The sequence below is a fragment of the Delphinus delphis genome, chromosome 17 (assembly GCF_949987515.2).
Source record: "Delphinus delphis chromosome 17, mDelDel1.2, whole genome shotgun sequence".
Lineage (NCBI taxonomy): Eukaryota > Metazoa > Chordata > Mammalia > Artiodactyla > Delphinidae > Delphinus > Delphinus delphis.
Window position 1 is genome coordinate 62,593,674 of NC_082699.1, and position 24,305 is coordinate 62,617,978.

Consider the following 24,305-nt stretch of genomic DNA (forward strand, 5'->3'; position numbering starts at 1 on the left):
ATTAGAATATTCTAAATAATATGCCTATACTGCTATATATTCTAATATTCTGGGGAACAGGAGAGAAGATCTGGGGGAGGGTAGGCAAAGAAATGCTATAAACATGTAGTATTTTGATTTAGACAAATTCTAAGAAGTACAGAACAGAGGACAGTATATGGATATCGCAAGCAAAAAAGAAAAATCATTAACCTTGATTTTCATTGCAGATGAAGGACATTTCAGATGAAAGTATTTGAAATGCAGGGCCCCAGATAGCCATGTAATTACCTATATTTTAAATTTCACTTTGCTTATGTAATCCTACTCTCAAGTCACCTTTTCTGTGAAGCATTCCTTTCCACTTCATATATCCTTAGTACCTTCAGATATTCCATAAGTTCTGTTACAACATTTACTCCTTTATAACTTTTTATTATTATAGAACTTATTGTAATTTACATAAATGTAGTTTATTACTCTACACCTGTCTCCCCTCTGGGCTGTTCTATTTTAGAACAGGAATTTCATCTCATCCCTCTACAGATTTTTGCTTCAATCTACCAACAAGGTGCCACCTTACAAACATTAAAAGAAAAATTATTTTAATAAATAGTTGTGTAACAATTTTACACCATACCTCATCAATTCAAACTGCCCACTTCTTTTCATATTTTATCATCTTTGAATTGGGGGATGGGCCTTAAAATCTCTGAAGGTGGGGATGGAAACCAAGTTCTTGCAGAGAGTATTTATAATTTCTCCTATCATTCATCGGGGGCTCTCTCTATCTGAAAACACTTTAGATTATCTGCCTAAGTACTTTTTAAAACTCACACTGACATTGTATATTCAGACCTAAATATTTATTAGAACCAACCTGCAATTCAAAATTATTGGAGATATATTCTTCCTTCCTTCCACCAGTACCAAATTTGAAATGAGTGCCTTCGTTGTCCCTTTTTGTGTGATGGGTTTATTTTTCATTTATTCCTGCATTGAAGGCATAGCCCTTTGGTGTCCCAACTTTATGCAGGTAACCTATCAGACTTCCCATCTTAGACAGTTTTTTCTTTCTTCAGGGTACATAAACAATGACATATCTTCCACTGGATGGTCTCTTGGAGACCGTGAAACACAGTACTAAATAACAGAATAAAAAACTAAAGTATATTTCTGACTTAGTAATGATTATATAAATATTTTACATTTTTTGTAAAAGAAACATTTGGGTTTCTTTGGGTTAATAAGATCTCCACATTCCTATAATGACTAGAAAAAATTTTAGAGTTTTGAATTTTGCTGTGTAGGTTAAATCCCTACTTGCCTACTGTTCCTTCACAAAACACTCCTCTGCATGTTCCTGCATATCAGCATTTTAAGACACAGTTCACATTTGCCCACTAAAAGCCACAGCACCCTACACTGTGGTTTGGTTGATGGAAAGCACCTGATGCGACTAAAACTCATCAGTGAAATACACCCTTGTGGGATCATAATTCACACCTGCAAGGCAAACGAACTCTCCTAAGCCATCACTTACATCATTTGGTTCCCTAACATGGCAAATCCCAAGCTGTCCCTTGTGCCCCCCAAAAGGCTTTATAGAACGTATGATTGAACCCTTCATTTTACTTATAGGATTGAACCCTCTATCCAAAAATAATACCTAGATAAGCATGAGACCTGACATATTACACAGTTACTAATTATTTAGTGCAGACTACGGTTCCAGGCAATGAGCTAACCACTTTACATACATAATCACTCTACTCCTTACAATGAACCCACTGATTAAGAAACTGAAGCTTGTAATTAAGTAACTTGCACAAGATCACACAGGGAGAAAGAGGTGGCTTGCAAATTCGAGCCCAGACAAAATAAATCCAAGGCCCACCCTCTGAACCATTGTCTTTTACCACTTTGAAAAAAAAAACAAAATTGCGAAAGGAAGAAACAAGAGCAGTTTGAACAGCAATGCAAACAAACTGGACATGTCAGCTGCAGTCATCCTCAGCAACCCGTTACGTTTTAGACAGAGCCTCCCACACTTATGAACATGCTAAGAACGACGCTTCAGTCCACAGGGAGGAGCAGTTTTTAAAAGTACTGAGCTAAAGTACGGGTCATCCTTTTAAGATCCATGATAATCATTATTAATCATGAACCTGTCCATCTTGTCTATTCTGCGCTGGGAATGCGGCTCATTTGTGCGGGTCTGTTAGGATATTTACTTTGTGGTGCACATTATATATTTTCTCTTAAGTCTCACTCTGCAGACCAGGGCTAAAGGCAAGCATTATTATAGATCAAAGCCAGTGAAGTGGGTAATGAGGTTTGGTACATAAAACACCTGTTATAAATACGGGGGGAAATTCTGGCTTTTCTTTAACATGAACTGCTTTGAAATGCATCATCTGAAGTAGAATTCTTAGCAGGCCACTAGCTGCCAGAGAATGATTTCCGTTCGCCAAACAGAACACTGGTAGCTTTGGTTAGATGTCTTTCACAAGTGTGGAGCCATGTGCAGCGAGTTATTTTTATACATACTTCACGGGGCGACGGCTAAAATGCACCACTGAACAAGAAGAACATCCCCTACCCCGGCAGAAAGAAGGAACTGAAGGACCATTCCGATCAGTTTCACTTAAGGAACATGGTCTGAATTCTCAGGCTGATACATAAGCTTAAAAAAGAAACAATTAAAATATCTAAGCAGAGAGTTTTCATCTCCTTGGGTAGAAAGCGTTCTTACTTATTCAGATGTGGAGGTCCCTGTGCCACAGCGGGGCAAAGGCAAAGTGGTTATAAATATAACACGAAAAGGATAATTAATTACATTTTCGGATCACTGTTAAAATCATGCCTGGCTCCTCTTCTGGGAACTTTCAAGACTGGTCTATGTTAAGTAAGTGCTTTCTAGGTTTATAAAGTCCCTTCTTTATTCCTCTTCTCTACAGGAAAAGGTATAGTTTTCATTATCGGATGCCAGATGTTTACCACCATAGTCCAACAGCAGGAGTGCTGGAGGATGGGAGTCATAAAAAAAGGATCACTGCTAAATCCCCCAATTTTTTCTCTCCCTCCCTCCCTCCCTCCCTTCCTTCCATCTGTCCTTCCATTTTTTCCTTTTCTAACACATTTTAACAGCCTGATGTCTGCCAGGTACTATGCTATATATGTTGGGGTCAAAATCACCCTATTTGTCTTACTAATCTCAAGTATTTCACAGTCAGCCTCAAATGCCCTGCCTCCCTAATTACTGTAAGGCTCCCCAAATCAGAGGCCAAGGCTTATTCCTCTGAGACTTCTTTTGGTCCCCACACGATGTCTTGAGTTTGTGTAGCGCGCAGCAGGAGAGCTGATGGGGTGTTAGATAATCTGATTTCCAGCTCTGTCACTGACAGGTAACCTGGGACCAGTCACCTAACCCTCCTGTGCAAAAGGCAGATTGTAACACCTGTCCAAGCATCCACAAAGGGGTGACCTGGTGACAAAATCGTAATGTGAGTAAAGCCCCTTTGCAAACCTAAGCCTTACTCATGGAGTTGCCCCCAAGTATAATTCAGGGTCAAGTGGCCGTGTCCCAGGGCAGCTGGGTGGAAACAGGGAGCCAGTCATTTCACTAAAGCCCTGCCAACCTCATGCTAGAAGCACCGCCCTAGAGAGCGAGCTTCTTGAAATGTGAAACCGAGCGTGACATTTCCCTGCCTAAAACACTTCACCCTCAGAATGAAATCCAACTCTGTAACAAGGCTTACCAGCCTTGCCCCCTGCTCAATTCTCTGGTCTTTTTTCAGTCTTGCCCTTCATCAAGGTCTGAAGGTCACATTCTACCCGCTCAGCCACACTGGGCTACAGCTGATGGCCAAGCTCTTTTTTAGGGTGCCCTGAGGCATTTGCCTTCCCTAGCCCTAGAGGGGCTCAGCTGCCCTTCCCGCGGGAACCCACAGCATCCCATAAAACCCCGCATGTTGCCCTTTTCACTCCATCCTGTAGTTGCCTGTACGGTGCTGATCCGGTGCTGATCTGTGTCTGTCACTCAAATGTTGCTTCTTGAAGGCAATCCCCTAGTGGCGTGTGGCACATAGAAGACACGGAATAAATAACTCGTTAGAGGCATAAATAAATGAATGAATGAAGAACTCTTTTGCAGTGAGACAGGAAGTGATTCTTTACTGTGGTTCCGTGTATTCATGAAGTCCTACCTGGGAACTCTGCACCATTATGACTTTAGCAAACCAGATGTGGTAGCAGAAAAATTATCCCTCTCCACCACCCCCTGAAAAGAAGATGCCCAGCCTCCAGATCCTGTGAATATGTTACCTTACACGGCAAAGGGGAATTAGGGTTGCAAATTGAATTAGGGTTGCTAAACATTAACTTTAAATGGGGAGATGATCCTGGATTATCTGGATGTGACCAATGTAATCACAAGGGGCCTTTAAAATGCAAGACGGAGGTATAATAGAGGTTGGAGTGATTAGAGGTGAGACGGACTCAAACTGCTACCCCAGGCTTAATGGAAGGGAGCCACGAGTCAAGGCAGGAGAGTGGTCTCTAGAAGCTTCTGGAAAAGAGCCTCCAGAAAGGAATGCAGCCCTGCAGATACGTTGATTTTAGCTCAGTGAGATCAGCATCGGGCTTCTGACTTTAACAGACTGTAAGATAGTAAATGTGTGTTTTAATTTACCAGGGTTTCTAGTTATTTGTTACAGCCATAGTAGAAAACGAATATTTCAAACAAGAAAGTAGAAGAAAGGCCTCATAAAGACAAATCATTCCACCTCTTGGAGCTTCACTTTCCTAATCAACAAGTTGAGGATAAGCATCCCTAGTCCGCTTATTTTGTACAGCTGTTCATGAGGATCAAAGGCTTTAAGGCTTGTGCTTCAATCTCAGCCTCAGCATTTATTCACTGTGTTTCTTTGGCAAGTGGCTTAATTGATCTGGGCCTCAGTTTTCTTATCTGTAAAATAGACATACTGATAGCATCAGGGTATTGTGAGATACCACTGATTTGGTCCACGTAAAGTGCTAAGAACAGCATCTGGTACAAGGTAAATATTATATAAGTGTTAGGTATGATCACACGTGTAAAAAGAGTTTACAAAAGGTTAGGCATTATAAAGTAGAATTAGCATTCTTACAGAACACTGGTTCTTAAGAGCTTGGTTCTTGCCCTTCCCCAATAGCAGTTCATAAACTTATGGAGGCATTTTAGAGGTCAAGGTGGGTCATGCTGGCATACGACTAGCATTTAGTGATAGCCGCCAGGGATCCAAGACACCTTGCAACGTCTGAGCCAGTCCTTCACAGGGCAAGATTTTTCCAGATCCCAAGTGATACTACATACCCCTACCCATCTTCATTTGTAGCTATGCATCGATAGTAATTTTACATACAAGTCCTAGCATCTACCTCCTTCATTATGACCTCTGGTGTAGTTGTACCATGCAGTTATCTGTTGAAACATATTTTTTATAATTCACTTCATTTCTCCATTTTTTCATGTTAATAATAGGGCATTATTTGGATTTTAAATTTAAATTAGAGTTAGGTTATATTTATGAAATTCATTTCATGATAATAAAAGGGGTGTTAGAAAGATTTGTTAATAAAAGTGTGTTGGGTCTGAATTTATAAGTTATGAAGTGAAATAAGGTTTAGAGATGGCTTACTGCAGCTTTCTAGCTTTCCAATGAAGAAAATTAAGGTCCAAAGAAATAAAGTATATTGCCAAAAGTGTAATTATTAGTTAAAAGATAACTCAAGTTTCAAGATTCTAATTCCAGGGTTCTTGGGTATTCTTTAAGAATCTGTACATCCTAAATAAATTAATATTCTTTAAACTTCAAATTCTCATCCAATCCTGAGACTGAATGCCAGCAATATCACTGCCCTTCCCTTGCACCCTGCCATCTCCCTGCCCCATCATCCCTACTTCCACCACTGGAGAAAGTGATTATGAAAGTGACATTTTAGATGATCTCAGCAGACAAGCATTCCTGGGAGTAGTACTGAGGGAGGAACTCTGATGGAGAAGGTTAATGCCAACAACTGTCTCTGACTTTCTCCTTTGCGTTTCTATTTTTTCTAGTCTAGTTCCATAAGTGACCTCTGTAGCCAAGGATAATTCTGTCCACCCCTCACCTCCACTTCCAGAACATTCTGCACTCCTCGATCTCAACAAAGTTCTGAAGAAACCAATTTTATTGTCGCTTCAGTTACAAAAAGTTTGATATAGGCCAAATTATGATTTTACTATTAATATAAGGGCAAAAACCTCTTCCCCCACCCCCCCTTCTGTACCCAAAGCTGCCAAAGACGTCTATGCAGGTACGCCCTGCCCAACTCCAGAGGGTGCACCCCTGGAGTTGTGAGGTTGAATATCTGCATGGCTGAATGCAGGGTCCCTGTTCCCACCTCCCTAAAATGGGAAATGAGTTCACAGTGTGAAGATTTCTGATCTTAACTTTGATGCACGTTTGGGTTAACACTGACTTCACTGGCATAGTTTATTCACTCTTTAAGTCTGAATTGCAATTGAGTCTATTTGCCCGCCATGTGTTTAATGATGGAGGCTCAGTCACATTGTAAATTTGGGCCATATCGCAGCCGCTCCCTCTTGATAGCCAGACACTTGGTGATGAGGGCTTTGAGACTCAATCCTCTTTCCTGCCTCTCCCTTTTGAGCGGTCCACACAATTGCTGTTTCCTGCTCAAAGCCGGCCCAAGCATGTCAGCACATTCGAGTAGTGGGGAAGGACATCTTGAGCCCAATAACTGATGAAGCTTCAACTGATTCAAGCACGCAGTTGAAGCAGAAGCTCAGAGTATCAATTTCACCTGGGGGTTTTAAGTATGAGCTTTTAAGTCTGATAGACCTGGATGCCTTCTAGCTCTGGTAGTTTATGCAAATAACCTGTAAACTTTAAACATGTAAAGTCTGTAAACTTTAGTTTCCCATCAGTAAAATAAGCAACAGTAGGACTAACCTCATGGGGTTACCAGAAGTGTACATGAACAAATATAAGTAAAACCTGGCACATATTAAGTGCTCAAGAGATATTAGCTGTTGCTGTGATTCTCTTTTCCCAGAGCAAAGGTCTCCTAACATTACAGTTCTATAGTACAAAAACAACAACAAAAAAATAAAAATTTAAAAATATAAACTCTAGTAAAGGAATAGGAAAGGTGTGTCCCTTAGAAGGGGCAATTTCATCTTCATGTGAATTGTAAAAATAATCACAGCAGGCATTTGATACATTCTGTCCCGCCCCCCTCCCCAGGCCTTTTTAAATTCTCAGAGTGCTCTTCCATACAGCAGCTCAGTAAGTAAGCATTTCTTTATTCTCATTTTTCAGAAAACACTGAGGCTCAGGGAGGTTGACATCCTTCTGTGGCAGAATCTAAGACTAGAACGCTGGCATTGAAATTTGCTGGGCGGGGTTTCATTTCACAGGATGTACCATTAGTAGAGGCAGTCAGTCTCCACTAGGGGGCGCATGTCATGTAATGGGGGTCATATTGGCTGCGGTTGAGGGATGAAACTAGTCTCCAACCGCTCCCTCAAAAATCATACAAACCAAAAAAAGCAATCTAAATAGAAAACAGTGTCTTTGCCATATAAATATATCTTTAATACATCTCCCTTAGCCCTCTGGTCCAACTAGATTACATCAGCAAAGACTTTCCTATGTAGAAATTCTGGAATCAAGATGGCATTTCAGTGCAGTAGCAAGTAGATAGGTGATTTTATTTTATTAAATATTTTTCAAGATTTTTTTTTTTGATGTGGACCATTTTTAGTCTTTATTGAAGTTGTTACAATATTGCTTCTGTTTTATGTTTTGGTTTTTTGGCTGTGAGGCATGTGGGATCTTAGCTCCTGGACCAGGGATTGAACCTACACCCCCTGCATTGGAAGGCGAAGTCTTAACCACTGGACCGCCAGGGAAGTCCCGATAGGTGATTTTAAAAAGCCCTTCCCGTGATTCTGAAAAGTACCTTCAGCTGGGAATCCCTGTACTAGGCCAAGCTACAAAAGAGAGGTTGTATGCTGTTTGATTTGATGATACATGATCATTCCCACCTCATTTCGGACCAATACTCTCAGAAGAAGAGGTACTGTTTTTTTTGGGGGGGGGAGGTTTCTTGCTTATCTTAATAGCAGTCAATTTCTGAAAACTCAGGCCTGGAATAAGACTGCTGCCCAAAGCCCAGGTGGGTCGTGTCTAAGAAGCCCATAGGTCTGCCCCTAGAGGTCCTGCCTGGAACACACAACAATCCGTTGTAAGAATGTTACCTTCAGAGATTTTTACAAAGCTCACTTTTCAGTTGCTGCACCAATAAAGTCAGACAACTGCTTGACTTTTTTTCTTCGTCTAAGTTTATTTTAAACTGTAGCCAGTCACATTTTCTTCCTCTTTTGGGGTGAGAGAGTTTTTTTTTTTTTTTTTTTTTTTACTTCTTTGCTAAATCACTATTCATTAAAGTGAAACTGAGGAGAAGAAGAGACATAATGAAGGGCAGTGCCTGAAATAGAAGCCACCTGCCTATGTGCCCCCTGATATTTTGCAGTAAATATTACAAGCCAAGCAGGTATTCAGCCGTTTATAGTCCAAACTACACTTGCTCCAGATTCCACCTGCCCCTTGTCACAGAAGCCGACACACACTTGAACCAAGAAAACTTTTTTTGTTTATTTATGTTAACCATAAAGCCAAAGCAAATAGCCTTCCACTTTCTGGATCCTGGGTAGCAATTAAATATGAAGACATCACAAATCCTCTAGACAAATAAGGGGGGGGGGGACATGTATTCTAGGCCAGGATGTGGGCCATGTACCAGAGAGTTGCATCAGCTGTTACAGGGAACAGTTGGTTTCCCAACTTCGAACTTTCTGGGTTTCACACACCAGCACCACAACTGATGAGCAGGAAATTGACTTAAGTTCTTAATTTAGGCTTAAATCAACCACCTGGTTTACAAGATCTCAGTTGAAACATTGTTTCAATGGCCATGGGTTCATTTATTCGTTGACTCAGCAAGCATGTCATGGAGCTCAAGGGAGATGACCCAAACTAAATCAAAGACCCCAGATAACTCAATCTACAGCAGGGGAAAAGCTGAATAAATAGATATTTCCATGACATTAGTGCTGAAAGAGCTATGTACAAAGCAAGCTAAGGGGCAGAGTGGCAGGCATCCAGTGAAAAATGCAGCTGTAGTGGGAAAGGAGAATGCGTCATCCCCTTACCACTGCCCTTCTGCCCCACGTAACGCCCCACAGTCACAAAAGCGCACAAAACGGTGCTACCTATTCTGCTCACATTCGGTAACTAGGAGAATGGGGACATAAGATCTCAAGAGAGTAGTTTCTAAGACACCTCACACGCAGGGGAAACTGTTTACAAATGCAAAGTTGTTTCCACATCACTCTGGGGGAATGGAGGGGAAACACCGGGGGAAGATGCAGGCAGAAACACCACTTCACCAGCCCTCCACCGGAGCAACCTGGAATCCAGAGGGACCGGCCAAACACCTGGCAGCAGAAGTGAACTTTTGCATACAGCTGCACCTCACTTCCCAGCCCTGGGCACAGCTCCCGAGCCAGAAGCCCAGTTTCCAATTTGAAAGGAGGAAATCGGGAAGGGTGGTGGGAGTTCTAGCATTCACACGTTGCCACCCCTCTCTGGCCCCTTTGAGATTCAACCCTTTTTTTTAGCTGGGCAGCCCAGGCTCCTGAGAAGAAAATTGTGCCAAAGCAGAAAACTGTCAGAGTTGCTATTACTCAGTGAGCTCGCTTCGGAACGCGGGCGCGTACACTTCATTGCCAGTTTCACTTCCAGCCCCTACACTACACAAGGATTTTGCGCGGATAAAAAATGAGACAACATCACTACGCCTCCGACCCGGTGCTCGGCACAGAAACCCTCTTCGCCTAGCCCTTTCCTACACCCCTGACGGGTCAACGCCTGGGACAACCCTAGGGAGGGAACAAGTTGCCCCCAGGTGGGCAAAAGTTGTCAAAACTCCGCCAGCAGCGCGCTGCGGCCCCCTGGTGGGTGACAGCAAGCGGGTGGGTGTGAGGATGCGGCTGCGGTGGGGCGGGGGACGGGGGGGCGTGCGCTGCGCATCCCGAGCGGCCCGCCCGGCGTTAACCCCTCACCTTCCAGCAGCACTTCCTTGCCAGCGCGCTTCAGCGCCTGCACCGCCTCGTCGTGGGTGGCGTCCCGCAGGTCGGCCCCGTTTACGGACAGGATGGCGTCTCCTACGTACAGGGCTTGCGTTTGGTCCGCCGCCAGCCCCTTGAAGATCTTGCTGATGAGGATGGGCATCTTGTTCTCCTTGCCCCCCTTGATGCTGATGCCCAGCCCGCCCAGCTCCTGCTTCAGCACCTTCACGCCGCGCTTCTGGTTCGAGATGGACTCGGGCACCTGCTCGGGCAGGTCGGTGAAGGCGGTGCGGACCCCGGCGGGCGAGTCCGGGGGCTGCGCGCCGCCCGCGCCCGGGTGCCCCGCGCCGGCGCCCCTGCAGAACGAGCCATTGGTGGCGGTCCCGATGCCGTTGTACGCCGCAGCGCCCTCCTCGCAGCTCAGAACCAGGGCGTCCTCGCTCAAGTTCACCAGAACTTTGTGCCAGCGATCCCGCACCAAAACTTCCAGCAGCCCGCTCCGCTGCGCTCGGCCGCTTCCCCCGCCGGCCGGCCCGGCCGCCGCTGCCGCCGCCGCCGCTACCGCCATCTTTCCCGCATTCTTAAAATGCCATGTGATTGCAAAAGGGGGGAAAAGTGGGGAAGGGTTGCGGGGGGGAGCAAGGAGAGCGCGCCCCGCAGGGAGGAGGCGGGACGCGGGACTCCACTCCGGGACTTCGCCAAAGCGCCCTGCGCGAGTTGGCAACCGCGGTGCGGCCGGTTCCCCCTGGCCTGATCCTGGGCGGGGTGGAGCAACCTAAAAGAAGAAGGAGAGACAGAAACAGGAAAGGGGAAAAAAACCAGCTGCCAGTGGCAAAACCCCAAACCGAGGGGAAGCCGCGTAACGGCTAAGCGCCGGCGAGGGTCGGTAGGGGGAGTCGCTCCCGGGGAAGGGCGGGGACCCAGCGCCCGGCGGCCGCTCACCTGTTCCAGCCGCCGCAGCCTCGGCGGTCACACGCCGCGCGCCCGCTCGACCCTCCCCGCCTCCCTCCTCCGAGCGCACGTCGCCGCAGGGACAGCTTCCCCTCCACCCCGCCCCAGGCGTCTCGTTTCCACCCGTCCTTCTCCGCGGGCGCCCACACCGCACGTTGGCGTGGTCTGTGTGTCCTGCGTTGGTCCCCTGCCTGATGCTCCCAAGCCCCCTCCCCTTTCACACCCTCTGTAGAATCGCCTCTCAGTCCTACCCCCCAGGGGTGTCTAGATTCAAATCTCCTCCCTCTGGCTTCCTCAAACCAAGTCTCGGCTTCTCCTGCTGAGTTCTTACCTGTCTCTCCTTTTCGCAGGGACTGTCAGGTAGACTCAGGCAGAGGCCCTGGGTTCCCTGAGAGTCACGAGGGAAGGCTGTCCCAAGACCCCAAAATGAAACGTCAGCATAACCCGAGTGCGAGAAACTTCTTTTTAAATGCAGGACATCTTTCTGCCGGGTCTCTGGAGAGGTGTCTTTGCTGGCTGGGGTTTTTAGCAGGTCGCTACCTGCCCCAGACCCCAGAGACAGATGTTCTTCCATTTCTAGCACATTATATGCTCTCTGCTTCTGACCTATCTTTTTTTCCCCCCCAGTGCCACCCAAATGCTTCCTGTGACGTTCTCTTTCTTCCCGAGATCCAATATAGAAAGTCCACCATTTAAGAACTCAGTTGCAATGGACTGTCTCTCAAAAGTTCCTTTATGAGTGACATATGTGGAGCTCTAGCTGCATTTTTCCTGGGAAATGATATTATAATCATTGGTTACTTTCTCAGGCCAATGCGGAAATGCCAACATAACCCATGTCTTAGATGAACCTCCCAGAACCCTCCTGGTCCTTGAACCTCTCAAGTTCTCCCCGACCCTAAGCAGGTCTCATGGAACTCTGGAAGTGTTTCACACTTCTCCTTTCCCTCCTTTTCCCTCCTCTCTCTGCCCTCTCTCCAAAAACCAAAACAAAATTCACAAATCTGAGAATTCCTAAAGGTAAACCCAACCCAGCAAGGTGTCAGGAGGAAAGAAATCTATTGAACACATTCCCACCGATGTGTATTATCATTGGAAGTTCTCTAACCCTTCCAGAATGACTCACACTTTTAATTGAGAATGTTTAAAAACCCAGACCAATCCCCAGAGATCGGGTGGTTGGTATTCCAGGCAGGGTCCCAGAATGAAATGGAAACATTTGAGTTTTGGGTATTTTTGATTTTTTGTTTTTGAGGAAAAGAAGTCACTGCAGGTAGGTCAAGGGGAATGCTTAGATTTATACTTCTGCTTGTAGCAACCTTATTTCCTATATTTCTAACCCACCAGTGTTCCAAAAGCTGTTTATTCTTTCATGGAAAGGTACTCACGGCCGGGACAGCACAGGCGGCTCCAGTGTTGGGTAGGAAAACCGTCTGGGGGCTGCCCTCTGCTTTAGAGGCTGAGGACTCACACACGTCGCTCTTCAGGAGCCTGAGTGCTGCCAAATGCACTGAGGTGGAGATAGGCACCAGGATGCCAGTGTGATGATTTAGAAATCAAAACAGATCGCCCTTGGACTGAAATCCTCCATTCACATCACACCTGTATCTTGCCTCTGTGGTCAAGCGATGTCAGAGGCCCAGGCATAACTAGAAGTAATGTATCAATTTGCCATAAGAAATTGCAAGCTCCGGGATGGGAATTTCTCAGAATCTCTGTGATAAGCACATTTTTTTCCGGGTAAGCAGCCCTACATGGGAAGCAGTAGGTTGCTTGTTGAAAGTGGCATCAGAAGGAGAAGAGCAAATATTCAGTATCATTAGGCCTGAGGTATACATGTCAGCCAGAGATGCCTTCACCAATGGAATTAGAATAATAGCCCCTATTCTAAGTGCTTTATACATGTTCACTTAATCTTCCCAGTAATTCTTGGGGATACTTACTATTATCATCTCTCCTGTTTCACAGGTGGAAAGGCGGAGGTACAGATTGTAAAACTTGTTCTGGTCCTGTAGCTAATGAATGGCAGAGTCAGGATACAAACCCAGGTGTGAAGAATTTGGACCTTAATCATTGTCCTACACTGTCCTAAAAATGCTCAGAACCTGTCAGCCCCAGTGTTCACCTTGGACTGAGGCCAGCCTTTCCACTGGGAGGAAAGCCCTGAGGGTTTAGACCCTTCCCCTAGATGTGTGTAGAAAGGGGCAGCCAGCCTTGTCTCTCTGGCCTCTCCTGCTTTCCAAAGTTAGAGCACACCCGGCCCTTCCAGAATTGACACATTCTTTTCTTTAGACATGTTAGTAAGTTGAAGCTGATGACTACTGTGGTCTTGCTGGCCTAAAAGCCCTTTCTTATCCCTCACACAGCTCTGCATATCTGGCCCCTGAGCAGTAAGGCTGACTCTCCAAGGTAAACTTTACTTACCTCCTTTCTTGGTTCTAGATGGGACTACTGCACCGCAGCCCTGTAATACTTACAATTAGGACAGATTATGTTCTCTTAGGTCTCCCCTTTTGAAGAATGGTCACTGGACAGGTCTGAAAAGACTACTAGCTTCCTCACTTTATGCGTGTGGCCTTTGAAGCTCAGAGAAGAGCAGTGACAAATCCATGTGGTGGGTTTGTGACAAAGACACAACTGGGTTATGAATCCCAGTCCAACTTGAGCATTCCAGATATTACAGCTGAAGTCCCCTCCTCCTTTTTTTAACCAGATTTCTTTTACTTAGCTCTGTCTCCAGTTCTGTTTCCTCCTTCTGTCCTAAACTTTTGACTTCCATTTCCACCCAGCCCAAAGTGGGATCTTCCCATGGGTGCCCCTTTGCTGTGGGAGGTGCATTTTCCTGCAGATGTTTGGGTGGACTTAGGCTTGCAAAAACAGGCCACGAAATCCTCAGCAGCACAGAGCAGAGGATAGTGATGGAGCAGTAGCAAGAAGGGGCAGTGTTCCTCCCTCATTCCACAAAGTTTGGTGGTGCATCTGTCCTGTCCCAGGCACTGTTCTAGGTGCTGTGATATGCGAGCAGACAAATGGTAGGATGTGCTCTATGAGGCTTACATCATAGTGGGCGGTAGGGTGGAGGTGGAGAAAGACTGCAAACTTAAGACCCTTTCACGGAGAAGTAAATACCAGGAAGAAAATAAAACAGAGCAACAGGGTCTAGAGTGACGAGGGGCAAGGCCACTGTTAAGGAAAGCCTTTGTGAGGAGGTGACTTTTGCCTGAGACATGGATGGTAAGAAGAGGGGAATCTTGCAGAGATCTAGGGAAGAGGGTCCCAGTGAGAGGGAAGAGCCAGAGCAAAGCACCTGAGATAGAACTAAGCTTGCCTGGTTCAAGGGACCAAAGGAGGCCAGCATGGCTGGAGCAGCCCCTGGGAGGAAGAGAGAGACCAGAGGGGAGATCAGAGAGATAGCCTGGGCCAGACCACAAAGGAGGGCCTTGGAGGATTACAGCACAATCCATTCTCCTTGTCCTCTTTGAGCCTCAACCATCATACATTTTGGATTGTCAGGAACTGTCTTAATTACAACTACAGTTGGCCCTCTGTATCAGCAGTTGGTTAAATCCGTGGATGCGGAACTTGCAGTATGGAAAGCCGACTGCTCTATGCCATTTGATATAAGGGACTTAAGCATCCTCAGATGTGGGTATCCTTTGGGGTTCTGAAACCAATCCCCCTCGGATAGCGAGAGACTGTATTACTTCCTAATACCTACTGAGTCAATTTTTACTGGTTAGAACACATGCTCCAGTGTTAACATTTGGAAAATAGGATCATTGTACTTTTGATGCTGTTTCCTGAAGATAGGTTGAGCATCTTTAGGGGGATTTATCCAATTACAGAATGGAGTTTGGATATAAGGTATTTACCTTGTGAAGAAGAGGAGGCAGAAAGCTCCTTGACATCTGAGGGGAAATTAGAGAACAGAATGACAGAGGGGCAGGAGGGTGCTTGAAATGCAGAGCTCCTAAGCTGAGGCCTACCTGTGTACATACGTGTTGACCAAATGCTTACTGAGTACCTGCTCTTATAAAACACTGTGGAAGGTGCTGGAGACAGGCACACCGAAGGATACAAAGATAATTAAGACAGCAAGACAGACATGTACATAAAGAACTCATGGGGAGAATGAGAGGGCTGCAGTACTGAGTGTGAAATGAATGGAAGCAGCCAGATTCCAGACTCTGAATCATAATTCTGGTTAGTGACTCTTATTTTATTTCTTCTTCTCACTATTGAAACTAAAACTGTGCAACTCAGATTGGGACTTGAACCCTCAGGCTGGGACTCAAAACCCAGACTGGGGCTTGAACCCACGCATCCAAGACTCAAAGTTGGCCAAAACCCTGATTGGGACTTGCATCCACGTAGCTGGGACTTGAACCCGGCCAAAACCCACAGTCTTTCAACTGAGATCACACACCTGGTCGCAGGACTTAATGAAGCTCAGGTTCTTGATGTCTCATCACAGAAAGAATTCAGTGAGAGACAAAGTGACAGGTAAGAAGTGGATTTATTTAGAGAGAAACACACTCCATGGACAGTGTGTGGGCCATCTCAGAAGGCGAGAGCAGCCCCAGGGTATGGGGTTGTCAGTTTTTATAGGGGTGGGTAAATTTGTAGGCTAATGAGTGGGAGGAGTATTCTAGCTATTTTGCATAATGGGTGGAGATTCCCAGGAATTGGGCCACCACCTACTTTTTGACCTTTATGGTCAGCCTTGGAACTGTCATGGTGCCTGTGGATGTGTCATTTAGAGCGCTGATGTGTTACAGCGAGTGTATACTGGGGCTCAAGGTCTGGAGGAAGTTGACTCGTCCACCATCTTGGACCTATTTGGTTGTAATCAGTTTATGTCGTGTCCTCAGGATATGTCATTCCTTTAAAGGTTGTGCCCTGCCCCTTTCCCTACTGTTTCACTATTTTTTGCTTTATTTATTGCAATGTCTTTATTGCATTACTGGAGCAAGCTGGCCAGACTGTCCCCTCTTGGGGAAGGTAAAAAGCAAAAAGACCAAAAAAGTATCTCCCCTCCCCTTCCCTCCATCCTCCCCCACATCTGCACAGCAATGTCTGAGCGCGTCTGGCAACAAGAACGATTTGCAAAAGTCGTCTAGGAACTACATTTTGAACTGTCCCAACACAAGACATATAGTTGGCTTCCCTGTGAATCAGATATTTTTATGTAACTACATGAATTTTTTTGACCCCATCAAAGACAACAGAAGAATAGGTTTTTTACAAGTAACGACATGGCTGGAAAGTCACAGGCTGGAATTTGTAAGGAAACAAGGTTGTCATTAGTGGCTGCAGCTAGAGCAAGCTGAGATTGACAGCAGAGGGCTCAGTCAGGCCCCCATCTGGACCCTCTGCTTTGAGGCCACTGAAACCTCACAGAGACCTACTGAGGAGTCTTAACTGGCAACAGAGACCACCTTGAGAAACGAGGAATTGCCCAGATGCAATTCTTAGCCCAAGGGCACCCTTGAGGCTACTTGCTGCAAGAAGGGGAGACCCACGGAAGTCTCCACGTTGGCTCTCAAAGTTTCTTCAAGGCACAGGAAGAGTGACTCTTATTTTAAAGATGAGGCACTGAGACTGGGGCACAGCGCTTGAACAGAAGGCTGAGCAGGTTCCTTCTTCTCTGGCATGCCCCAGGAGGCCTACAGGCACATCATCCATTTCAAGTGCGTTGGCCAACACACTCTATTGCATAGACCTGGTGGATAGCTGGGTGGATCCTTGGTAAACTAGATAGACGACCACCCAGGCTCTCAGCCAGCCAGTAGGTCAGGTGAGTTATCTGATTGCTCACTGTGTTTAGAATGTTGTAGTGGTGACTTTGGGCAACAAGACTAGCTCGAGGCAGAATTGTAGTTATAGATGCTTATCCTCTCTCTTTTCTTATTGAGTTCCACTCTCTCTTGTTCTCTTCCATAACTACTTCTGCTGAAACCAACCATTCCCAGTCTTTTAATATCCATGCTGTAAATTTAAGTCACTTTTCCTAAGGGATATAAATTTGATTCTTTTTTAAAACTGTAGAAGGATAGGTGAGATCCCATACTGAAGACATGTTGAATAAAATGACTCTGAAATCCTAGTAGGCAAGGTGTATCCCACCACATACTAAAACTTTAGCAAGTTGGCCTAAGTAGGCATAGAAGACGTCCCGGTGCAAAGGTAAAGAGGAATAAGAAATCAAAATTTCTTCCATACACGTCTTTAAAATGTGGTAGCAAGGAAGTGAAAAGTCAAAGGATGATGCTTGAAAAATGTTGAAAGCAGAATTGATAGGGTCTAGCAATCGATTTGAATATGGGAGCAAAGGAAAAGTGTTTATGGGGAGAGAAATTCATAACTATATGCTAACTTTTGAATTGCTTCTCTGCATAATTAAACTAGAACTATGCAAAAGTAGCCCCAATTAATTGCAAAACTTGGAAACCCAGAGGCGGAAGACATATTTAAAGGCAAAGGGCTACTACCCTACTTCTGGAATGAAAATTCAAGCCCTCTGAGGCATTGCAAGACACTGTATTTACACGCAGTGTCCACTGGACTAAACTCGAAGTTGGCAATCACTGCCTGAAAGCTCTGGTCTGCCTGGTGAAGGGACAAAAAAAAAAAAAAAAAAAAAAAATAGAGCAAGCAAGAGGCTGAGCCTGGAGGCAATCCCAGGCAGCTGCCTCCTTTTCCTGTCTCCACGGGTGATAAGGCTTTGCACTGCAGGGGCAGGGGATTATGGAGAAAGTAAGCAGGACTTCTCCTAGGACCACGCTACAATAGAAAGGCAGGTTTCAGGAGTAGCCAGAATGACTGATATATTAAACAGTGATGGAAAATACTTTCAGAAGTGTTTTGAAGGAGAAAACAAATTGTCACAGGTTCACTAGAATTTCTATTTTTCATATATTTCTATTAAGTATGAGGTTCTCCAGACCTGGGGCTATGTTTAAGATTCATGGCTATTATAAAATTGAACAGTGTCAAGGAGACACCTAGTAGTTGTTCCCAGTGGTTGGAGGGAATTAGAACCACCTGGGGAACATGCTAAAAAAGCAGGTATCAAATTCAATAATTTCTTCCACATTTATTATTGCTTCTGAAGCAAGGAACTTTTTTCTATATACAGTGATTTTTGTTGTTGGTTTTGAATTTCACTGTGATATAGATTCTTATCTAATGCGCTCTAATTCATTACTATCATTTTTCTATTTTCTGCTTAAATATATCAAATATGGCCAGTATGAACCTCTTCAAGCTGCCTCTTGTGTTCTTTTGACAGGTCCTCATTATCAAGCACTTTTTTTTTTTTTTGCTTTTTGCTTTCTGGCATAACAAGCCATTTCAGGATCAACTTGTATTTTATCTGCCTAGCCCTGGGATCAGCCATTCCTTAAGGACCCCTGGTTCCTTTCAGTGTGAAATGTGATTTAAAAATCAAGATCTGGAGACTAGGTGTGCTTACTTAAACTATGATGATAGGTAGATAGAGTTCATACTCCTATTATCATTTCAAATTCTACACCATGAGATACTTTCTTACTTTTCCTTATTCCATATTTGTGTCTCCCAATATGTGAGAAATCTGGTTTTCATACATGTCAATAGAGCTATTCATTTTGGTGTGTCCTACATTACAAAAAGAAATTGTTTCAGAATTACTATTACTATCCTGATAGCAGTACCAAAAACAAACCTACTTAGTAAGTTCAAAATTTCTCTGCAGTTCATTTTGTCCTTAGGATATATTTCAGTAAAGGTGCGCAGATCACCATATAGCTGCTTGATCCAATCTACCATCTAAATATCTAAATATGGGGAAACAGGCAGATCCAGATTGCAGGGATTCTATAAAATAAGTGGCCAGGGCTTCTCAAAAGTGTCAAGTCATGGAAGACAAAAAACAGGGTGCAATTTTCTAAAAGAAAGGAAGCTAAAGGTACACGAAACCCAAATAAATTGCAAGACCTTGGATTCAATAATAAAAGAAAAACTACAAGGAATTTTTTGTGTGTGGCAATTAAAGACATTTAAATACAAACTGTATATTTGATCATATAATTGTATCCATGTTAATTAAGTTTCTTGCAGGTGATAATCGTAGAAAGTTTTTCTTCTTAGAAGATACGTGTTGATGCCTGTAACTGACTTTCAGATGGAGAAAGGGAGGGATTACCAAGAAAATGTGGCAAAGTATCAACTGACTTTCAAACATAGAGACAGAGAACAAGAGAAAGAGAAGGAGATCTATGATGCAAAATTAATAATAAGTTAATTTAGTGAAAGATAAATGGGGATTCATTGTACGATTCTTTCAAATTATTGATAGGCTTAATACTTTTTTTTTTTTTTTTCCCAAAATAGAGTTGGGAATAATAATGCAGAAACGTAAGCCTCACTCCAAAGGATTCTGATGATTCTGGCCTTTGGTAGGGTCTGGAAATTTACATTTTATCAAGGGGTTTCTGATGCAGCAAACTATGGTCCCTGGTCCAGCTCTTTGTTTTTTTTGTAAATAAACTTTTATCGTAACACAGCCACAGACATTTGTTTATATATTATCTGTGGCTGTTTTCATACTACAATAGCAGGTTTGAATAATCTGACAAACTATAGAGCCCTTTGACCTTTGAACCCTTTGACAGTAGAGATGGTCAAAAATATAAAAATATTTCTAACCTTGTCCTTTACAGAAAAAAAGAATGACTCCTGCTCTAGTGTATTCAAATTTAGGAAAGGGACTAGAGCAACTTTAAAAGCAGGAGAAAACTGGAATGTAGGTGAAGGGGCATCGGTCTGGCAGATAGTAAACATTTCAGTCCATGTTAGCTAACATTATTATACATAAAGGAAACAAACAAACAAAAGAATCAGAATCAACACTTCAATGTGCCTACAATGGGTCAATTTATGTTTTCTCTGTGAAGCAGAAGTTATCCATGTTTCATACATAGGGAATTGAAACACAGAGAAATAAGCCCATTCTAGGTCACATCAATTTTGGGTGGAAGAGTTGAAATTCAGACTGAGGCTTGACAAACTCCACATCCTGTCCCCTTTCCACTGGGTCACCCTGCCACCTTCACTATATTTTAAGCTTCAGTTGATAGAAACTCAGATTTTACATCTGCGGTCCTCTGAGTGAGGGCCTTTACAATCATTCTGAAAGGGAAACCCACAAGAGGATCAACCTCTCTTCCAAAGAATGAGTCTTTGGCAGCCCTAACACTGGTATGTTTTAAACTCTGTCTCACTGGCTTTCTGAAAGGCTAAAAAAACTATGGCTATTCTTTTCAATGTCACCAGCACCAATGCCCCCAAGTAAAGGCAGCTGTAGATTACAGTCAGAGCAAGGGAGTCTTATTTTTTTCACTGATGCAAAACACTTTATTGCCATTTATTTTCTTTCCAGAAAATCAAGTGACTGAAAAATGTGTTTCAGGCTGGTTGGGGATTTCTTTCTTTCCTTCTTCTATCTTCTTTTTTTTTTTTCCTTTTAAGAGAGAATTTTGTTTTCCCCCAAAGAATCAACTTAGAGTGAACTTAGATTCTGTCACAAAAAGTCAATTATAATCAGTAAGCTCTGCAAGTTTTTCATGGCTAAAGTGATTTTACCTTGGGGAAGAGAGAAGCTTATGACCATAGGATGATGATGATAGATAAATATATATATATATATATATATATATATGTATTTGATGAGGATGTTTATTCTTTACCCCCAAAAGGAAATATGTCCTCTTTCAGTTTTCTTAAAATACTCTGCCCTCTAGTTTTCTATTAAATTTTCCAAATTTTGATAGAGACATAAGAATAGATGAGATATTTCTCTGCAAACACCATGATAAATGATCCCCGTGTTGGATAATAATCAGAGGTGAGAGATATGCAAACCTGGAGAGCACAAGCTCCCTGTCAAGAGCCAGTGTTGTTCAGGAACAGGCAGTGATTGCTGTCATTTGGGAAAAGCATAGGAGCCAGATGCTCTGATTTGCCAAAACAATCAAGAAATATACTTTTAAATGACTTTCTAAATTTGGCTCAACCTGTTAGAATGGCTGTTATCAAAAAGACAAGACCTGGGGCTTCCCTGGTGGCGCAGTAGTTGAGAGAGTCCACCTGCCGATGCAGGGGACACGTGTTCGTGCCCCGGTCCGGGAAGATCCCACATGCCGTGGAGCGGCTGGGCGCATGAGCCGTGGCCGCTGAGCCTGCGCGTCCGGAGCCTGTGCTCCGCAACGGGAGAGGCCACAACAGTGAGAGGCCCGCGTACCGCAAAAAAAAAAAAAAGACAAGACCTAACAAGTTCTGGCGAGGATGTGGAGAAAAGGGAATGCTGTGCACTGTTGGTGGGAATATAAATTGGTGCACCCACAATGGAAAACAGTATGGAGGTTCCTCAAAAAATTAAATATAGAACTATCACATAATCCAGAAATCCCACTTCTGAATATATATCCAAAGGAAATGAAATCACTATCTTGAAGAGATATCTGCACCCCCATGTTCATTGCAGCATTATTCACAATAGCCAAGATACACAAGCAACCTAAATGTCCATCAATGGATGACTGGAAAAAGAAAATGTGAGTTATATGTGTAATGGAATATTATTCAGCCATAAAAAAGAAGAAATCCTGCCATTTGCAACAACATGAATGGACATTGAAAGCATGATGTTAAGTGAAATAAACCAGACAGAGAAAGAAAGATATTCTATGATTTCATTTCCATGTAGAATCTAAAAAAACCAAACTCATAGAAACAGAGGGTAGATTGGTGGATGCCAGATGGGTGGGGAAGAATAGGTGAAGGAGGTTAAACGTAGAAACTTTCAGACATAAGATGAATAAGTTCTGGGGATCTAATGTATAGTATGTGACTGTAGTTAACAAGACTGTATTGCATACTTGAAAGCTGCTAAGAGAGTAGGTCTTTAAAGTTCTTACCATTAAAAAAAAGAGATAACTCTGTGAAGTGATGGATGTGCTAACTAACCTAACTGTGGTAATCATTTCACAATATAAATGTATATCAAATTATCATGTTTTACATCTTAAACTTGCCCAGTGTTATACGTCAGTTATACCACAGTAAGCTGGAAAAACCTTTGGCTCAAATTTGCATAAAATATTATTTAGCCCCAGAAATAAAATAAATGACAAGCAAAACAAAGACTGCTGCAGGCTGCATTTGAACTTTGGGTCATGACTTGGTACCTCCCACTATACATAACCGAATTGGAGCTCTGGATGTTTATATCAGTCTCTGGGAAGTTGGCATATGTTTGGTCTGTCTTCAGTCTTCAGTACATAATCTGTTACAATCTCATGTTCTCACAGCATAGAATGAAACCTCTGAGCTCCAAGGAGGTCCCATCCCTGCTCATACAGTAAGTGTAATGCTACAAGGTAGGTTTTATGGCAACTAGCCAGTTGGACTTTCTTCTGCTTCATGGTATGCGCCTTCAGCCTATACCACTGTCCAAACTAGTGACAGAAATAGGATGCTAGACCTTCTGTTTTCTGCTGTATGGTTCAACACCAGACTCGATGTTTTTCTATTAGGTTCTTGCCCAAAAGGCATGGTGTGGCTATCAGATTGTAATTTTCCACCTCTTTCCCAACTCCTACTTGTCAAGAAGCAAACACTTCCACAAGCTTGCAGCAAAAGCAAATGAAAAGAAACCAACCTGACCCAAAAAGTGCTAAAAATGAGACTTGTATAGAGATAAATTTGGGGTTTATTTGAATCCATAGGAGTCTCAGAATTCTCTGCACTGTACATTCTTTGTAAATGGAGTCAAGCCAGAGAACATTTCTGGGTAAGTACCTGGATTTTGCTCCCCATAAAGTCTCCTAATATTTTAGAAATTAGCTTTTAGCCACTGCAGGGTTAACTTGGGCACAGGAGCAGAGTGGAAGGGGCTAGCAGATCTGGTTCTGAGCAGTCTTGGGAAGTACAGCCTGACCCTCTGTCATCCAGGGGAGGATCAGATTATGTACACATTTCAAGGCTACAAATCCTAACAATGTTCAGACACTGGGCAATTTCCAGGAGAAACAGCCTACCTCTTTCTTCCTTTCCTAGGTAATCTTAAGAAGTCTAATTTACCCAGCCATTCTCAGCTCTTTCATTTTTATACTATATTACTGTTTGAAAATGTTTTCATATAGATGGTGGCAGTTGAACCTCAACATGTCCCAGAAAGGTAGGCAGGTTTTGTTAAGCATTATTTTCTGACGAGAACCCAAGGTTGTGTGACTTTACCAAGGTTGCCAAGGTTATTATAACTCAGCTTTTCTGAGTCAAACTTGAGCATTTTTCTTCAGTATCTGGAGAATCATGCTCTGTACAGCACTGTACCAGTTCTGTTGAGGCCATCAACTCTTACACGTGATTCCCGTCTTTCTCACATTTTACCATAATATTGTCTAAATATTCCAATAATTTCAGAAACAGTTATTGACTAATCCATAAACAGCCTGGGCTAGACACTTTTATGGGCTTTAAAAAAAACATAGGACTTGGTTTGTGATCTCAAAGGATAGACAGTTTGGATTTGAAAGAAAAGGATTATGTGAAACTACCAAAAAAGAGAGGTCAAGCTAAGAATAATATTTAGATCTCATAGCATGAATCAAGCACAGAGCTAAGCACTTTACATAATTATCTGATTTAATCATTGGAACAACTTTCCAGGGCAACTGTGATTATCCACCCGACAACGGAGGAAACTCTTACGTACCTTGCCCAAGGTCATAGGTGGCAAATGCCAGAGCTGGGATTCAGCTGCACTTCTGCCGGATGTCAAAGTCCTGGAGAGTTTCACCGTGCCGTTCTGACTCTGTGAACACAAAGGAGCCCATCGCGATAGGGACCGAACCCTTCAGTGTCCAGGAAAATGTGGAAGGTGGGCACCCTCAGAGAAGGACAGGGTCAGAACAGTAAGTGTTGTGTTGGAACTTGAAAGAAATGGAGAGCAGGACTGGTGCAGACCCAGTGGTTTGAGGAGGGCACAGGGGGGTTGGAAAAGCATGAGTAATAAGTGGGTGATTGGTTCAAACTAAGTGATGCACGGTCTCTCTCAGAGGTCAGGTGGTTTTCCTCGCTGGAGAGCGCTGTGGGTGAGTATGGCGTGTTCTCAGAGTTGCATTTACAGCTGTGCCTCTTTGTTCTAAAGGGG

General features: G+C 43.6%; 1 protein-coding gene across 8 annotated transcripts in view; it reads right to left on the reverse strand.

Moving 5' to 3' along the window:
* The window catches only part of SNTB1 (syntrophin beta 1), a 240,207-nt gene extending 216,158 nt beyond the window's left edge, over positions 1-24,049 (reverse strand). For 4 of the 8 annotated variants that reach the window (XR_009516642.2, XM_059995132.2, XM_059995133.2 and 1 more), the window contains exons 1-2: positions 11,442-17,699; positions 10,154-10,934 (exon numbers count right to left, since the gene is read on the reverse strand). Coding sequence is in view for 6 of the 8 variants with exons in the window: in XM_059995132.2 (XP_059851115.1) it covers positions 10,154-10,934; positions 11,442-11,684 (1,024 nt within the window). In the remaining 2 variants the exon portion in view is untranslated. Of the gene's footprint in view, positions 1-10,153; positions 10,935-11,441; positions 17,701-23,867 lie in introns of those variants that run through there. The other 4 variants (XM_059995130.2, XM_059995131.2, XR_009516641.2 and 1 more) reach the window with 4 other exon arrangements.
* Between the last annotated feature and the right edge of the window lie 256 nt (positions 24,050-24,305).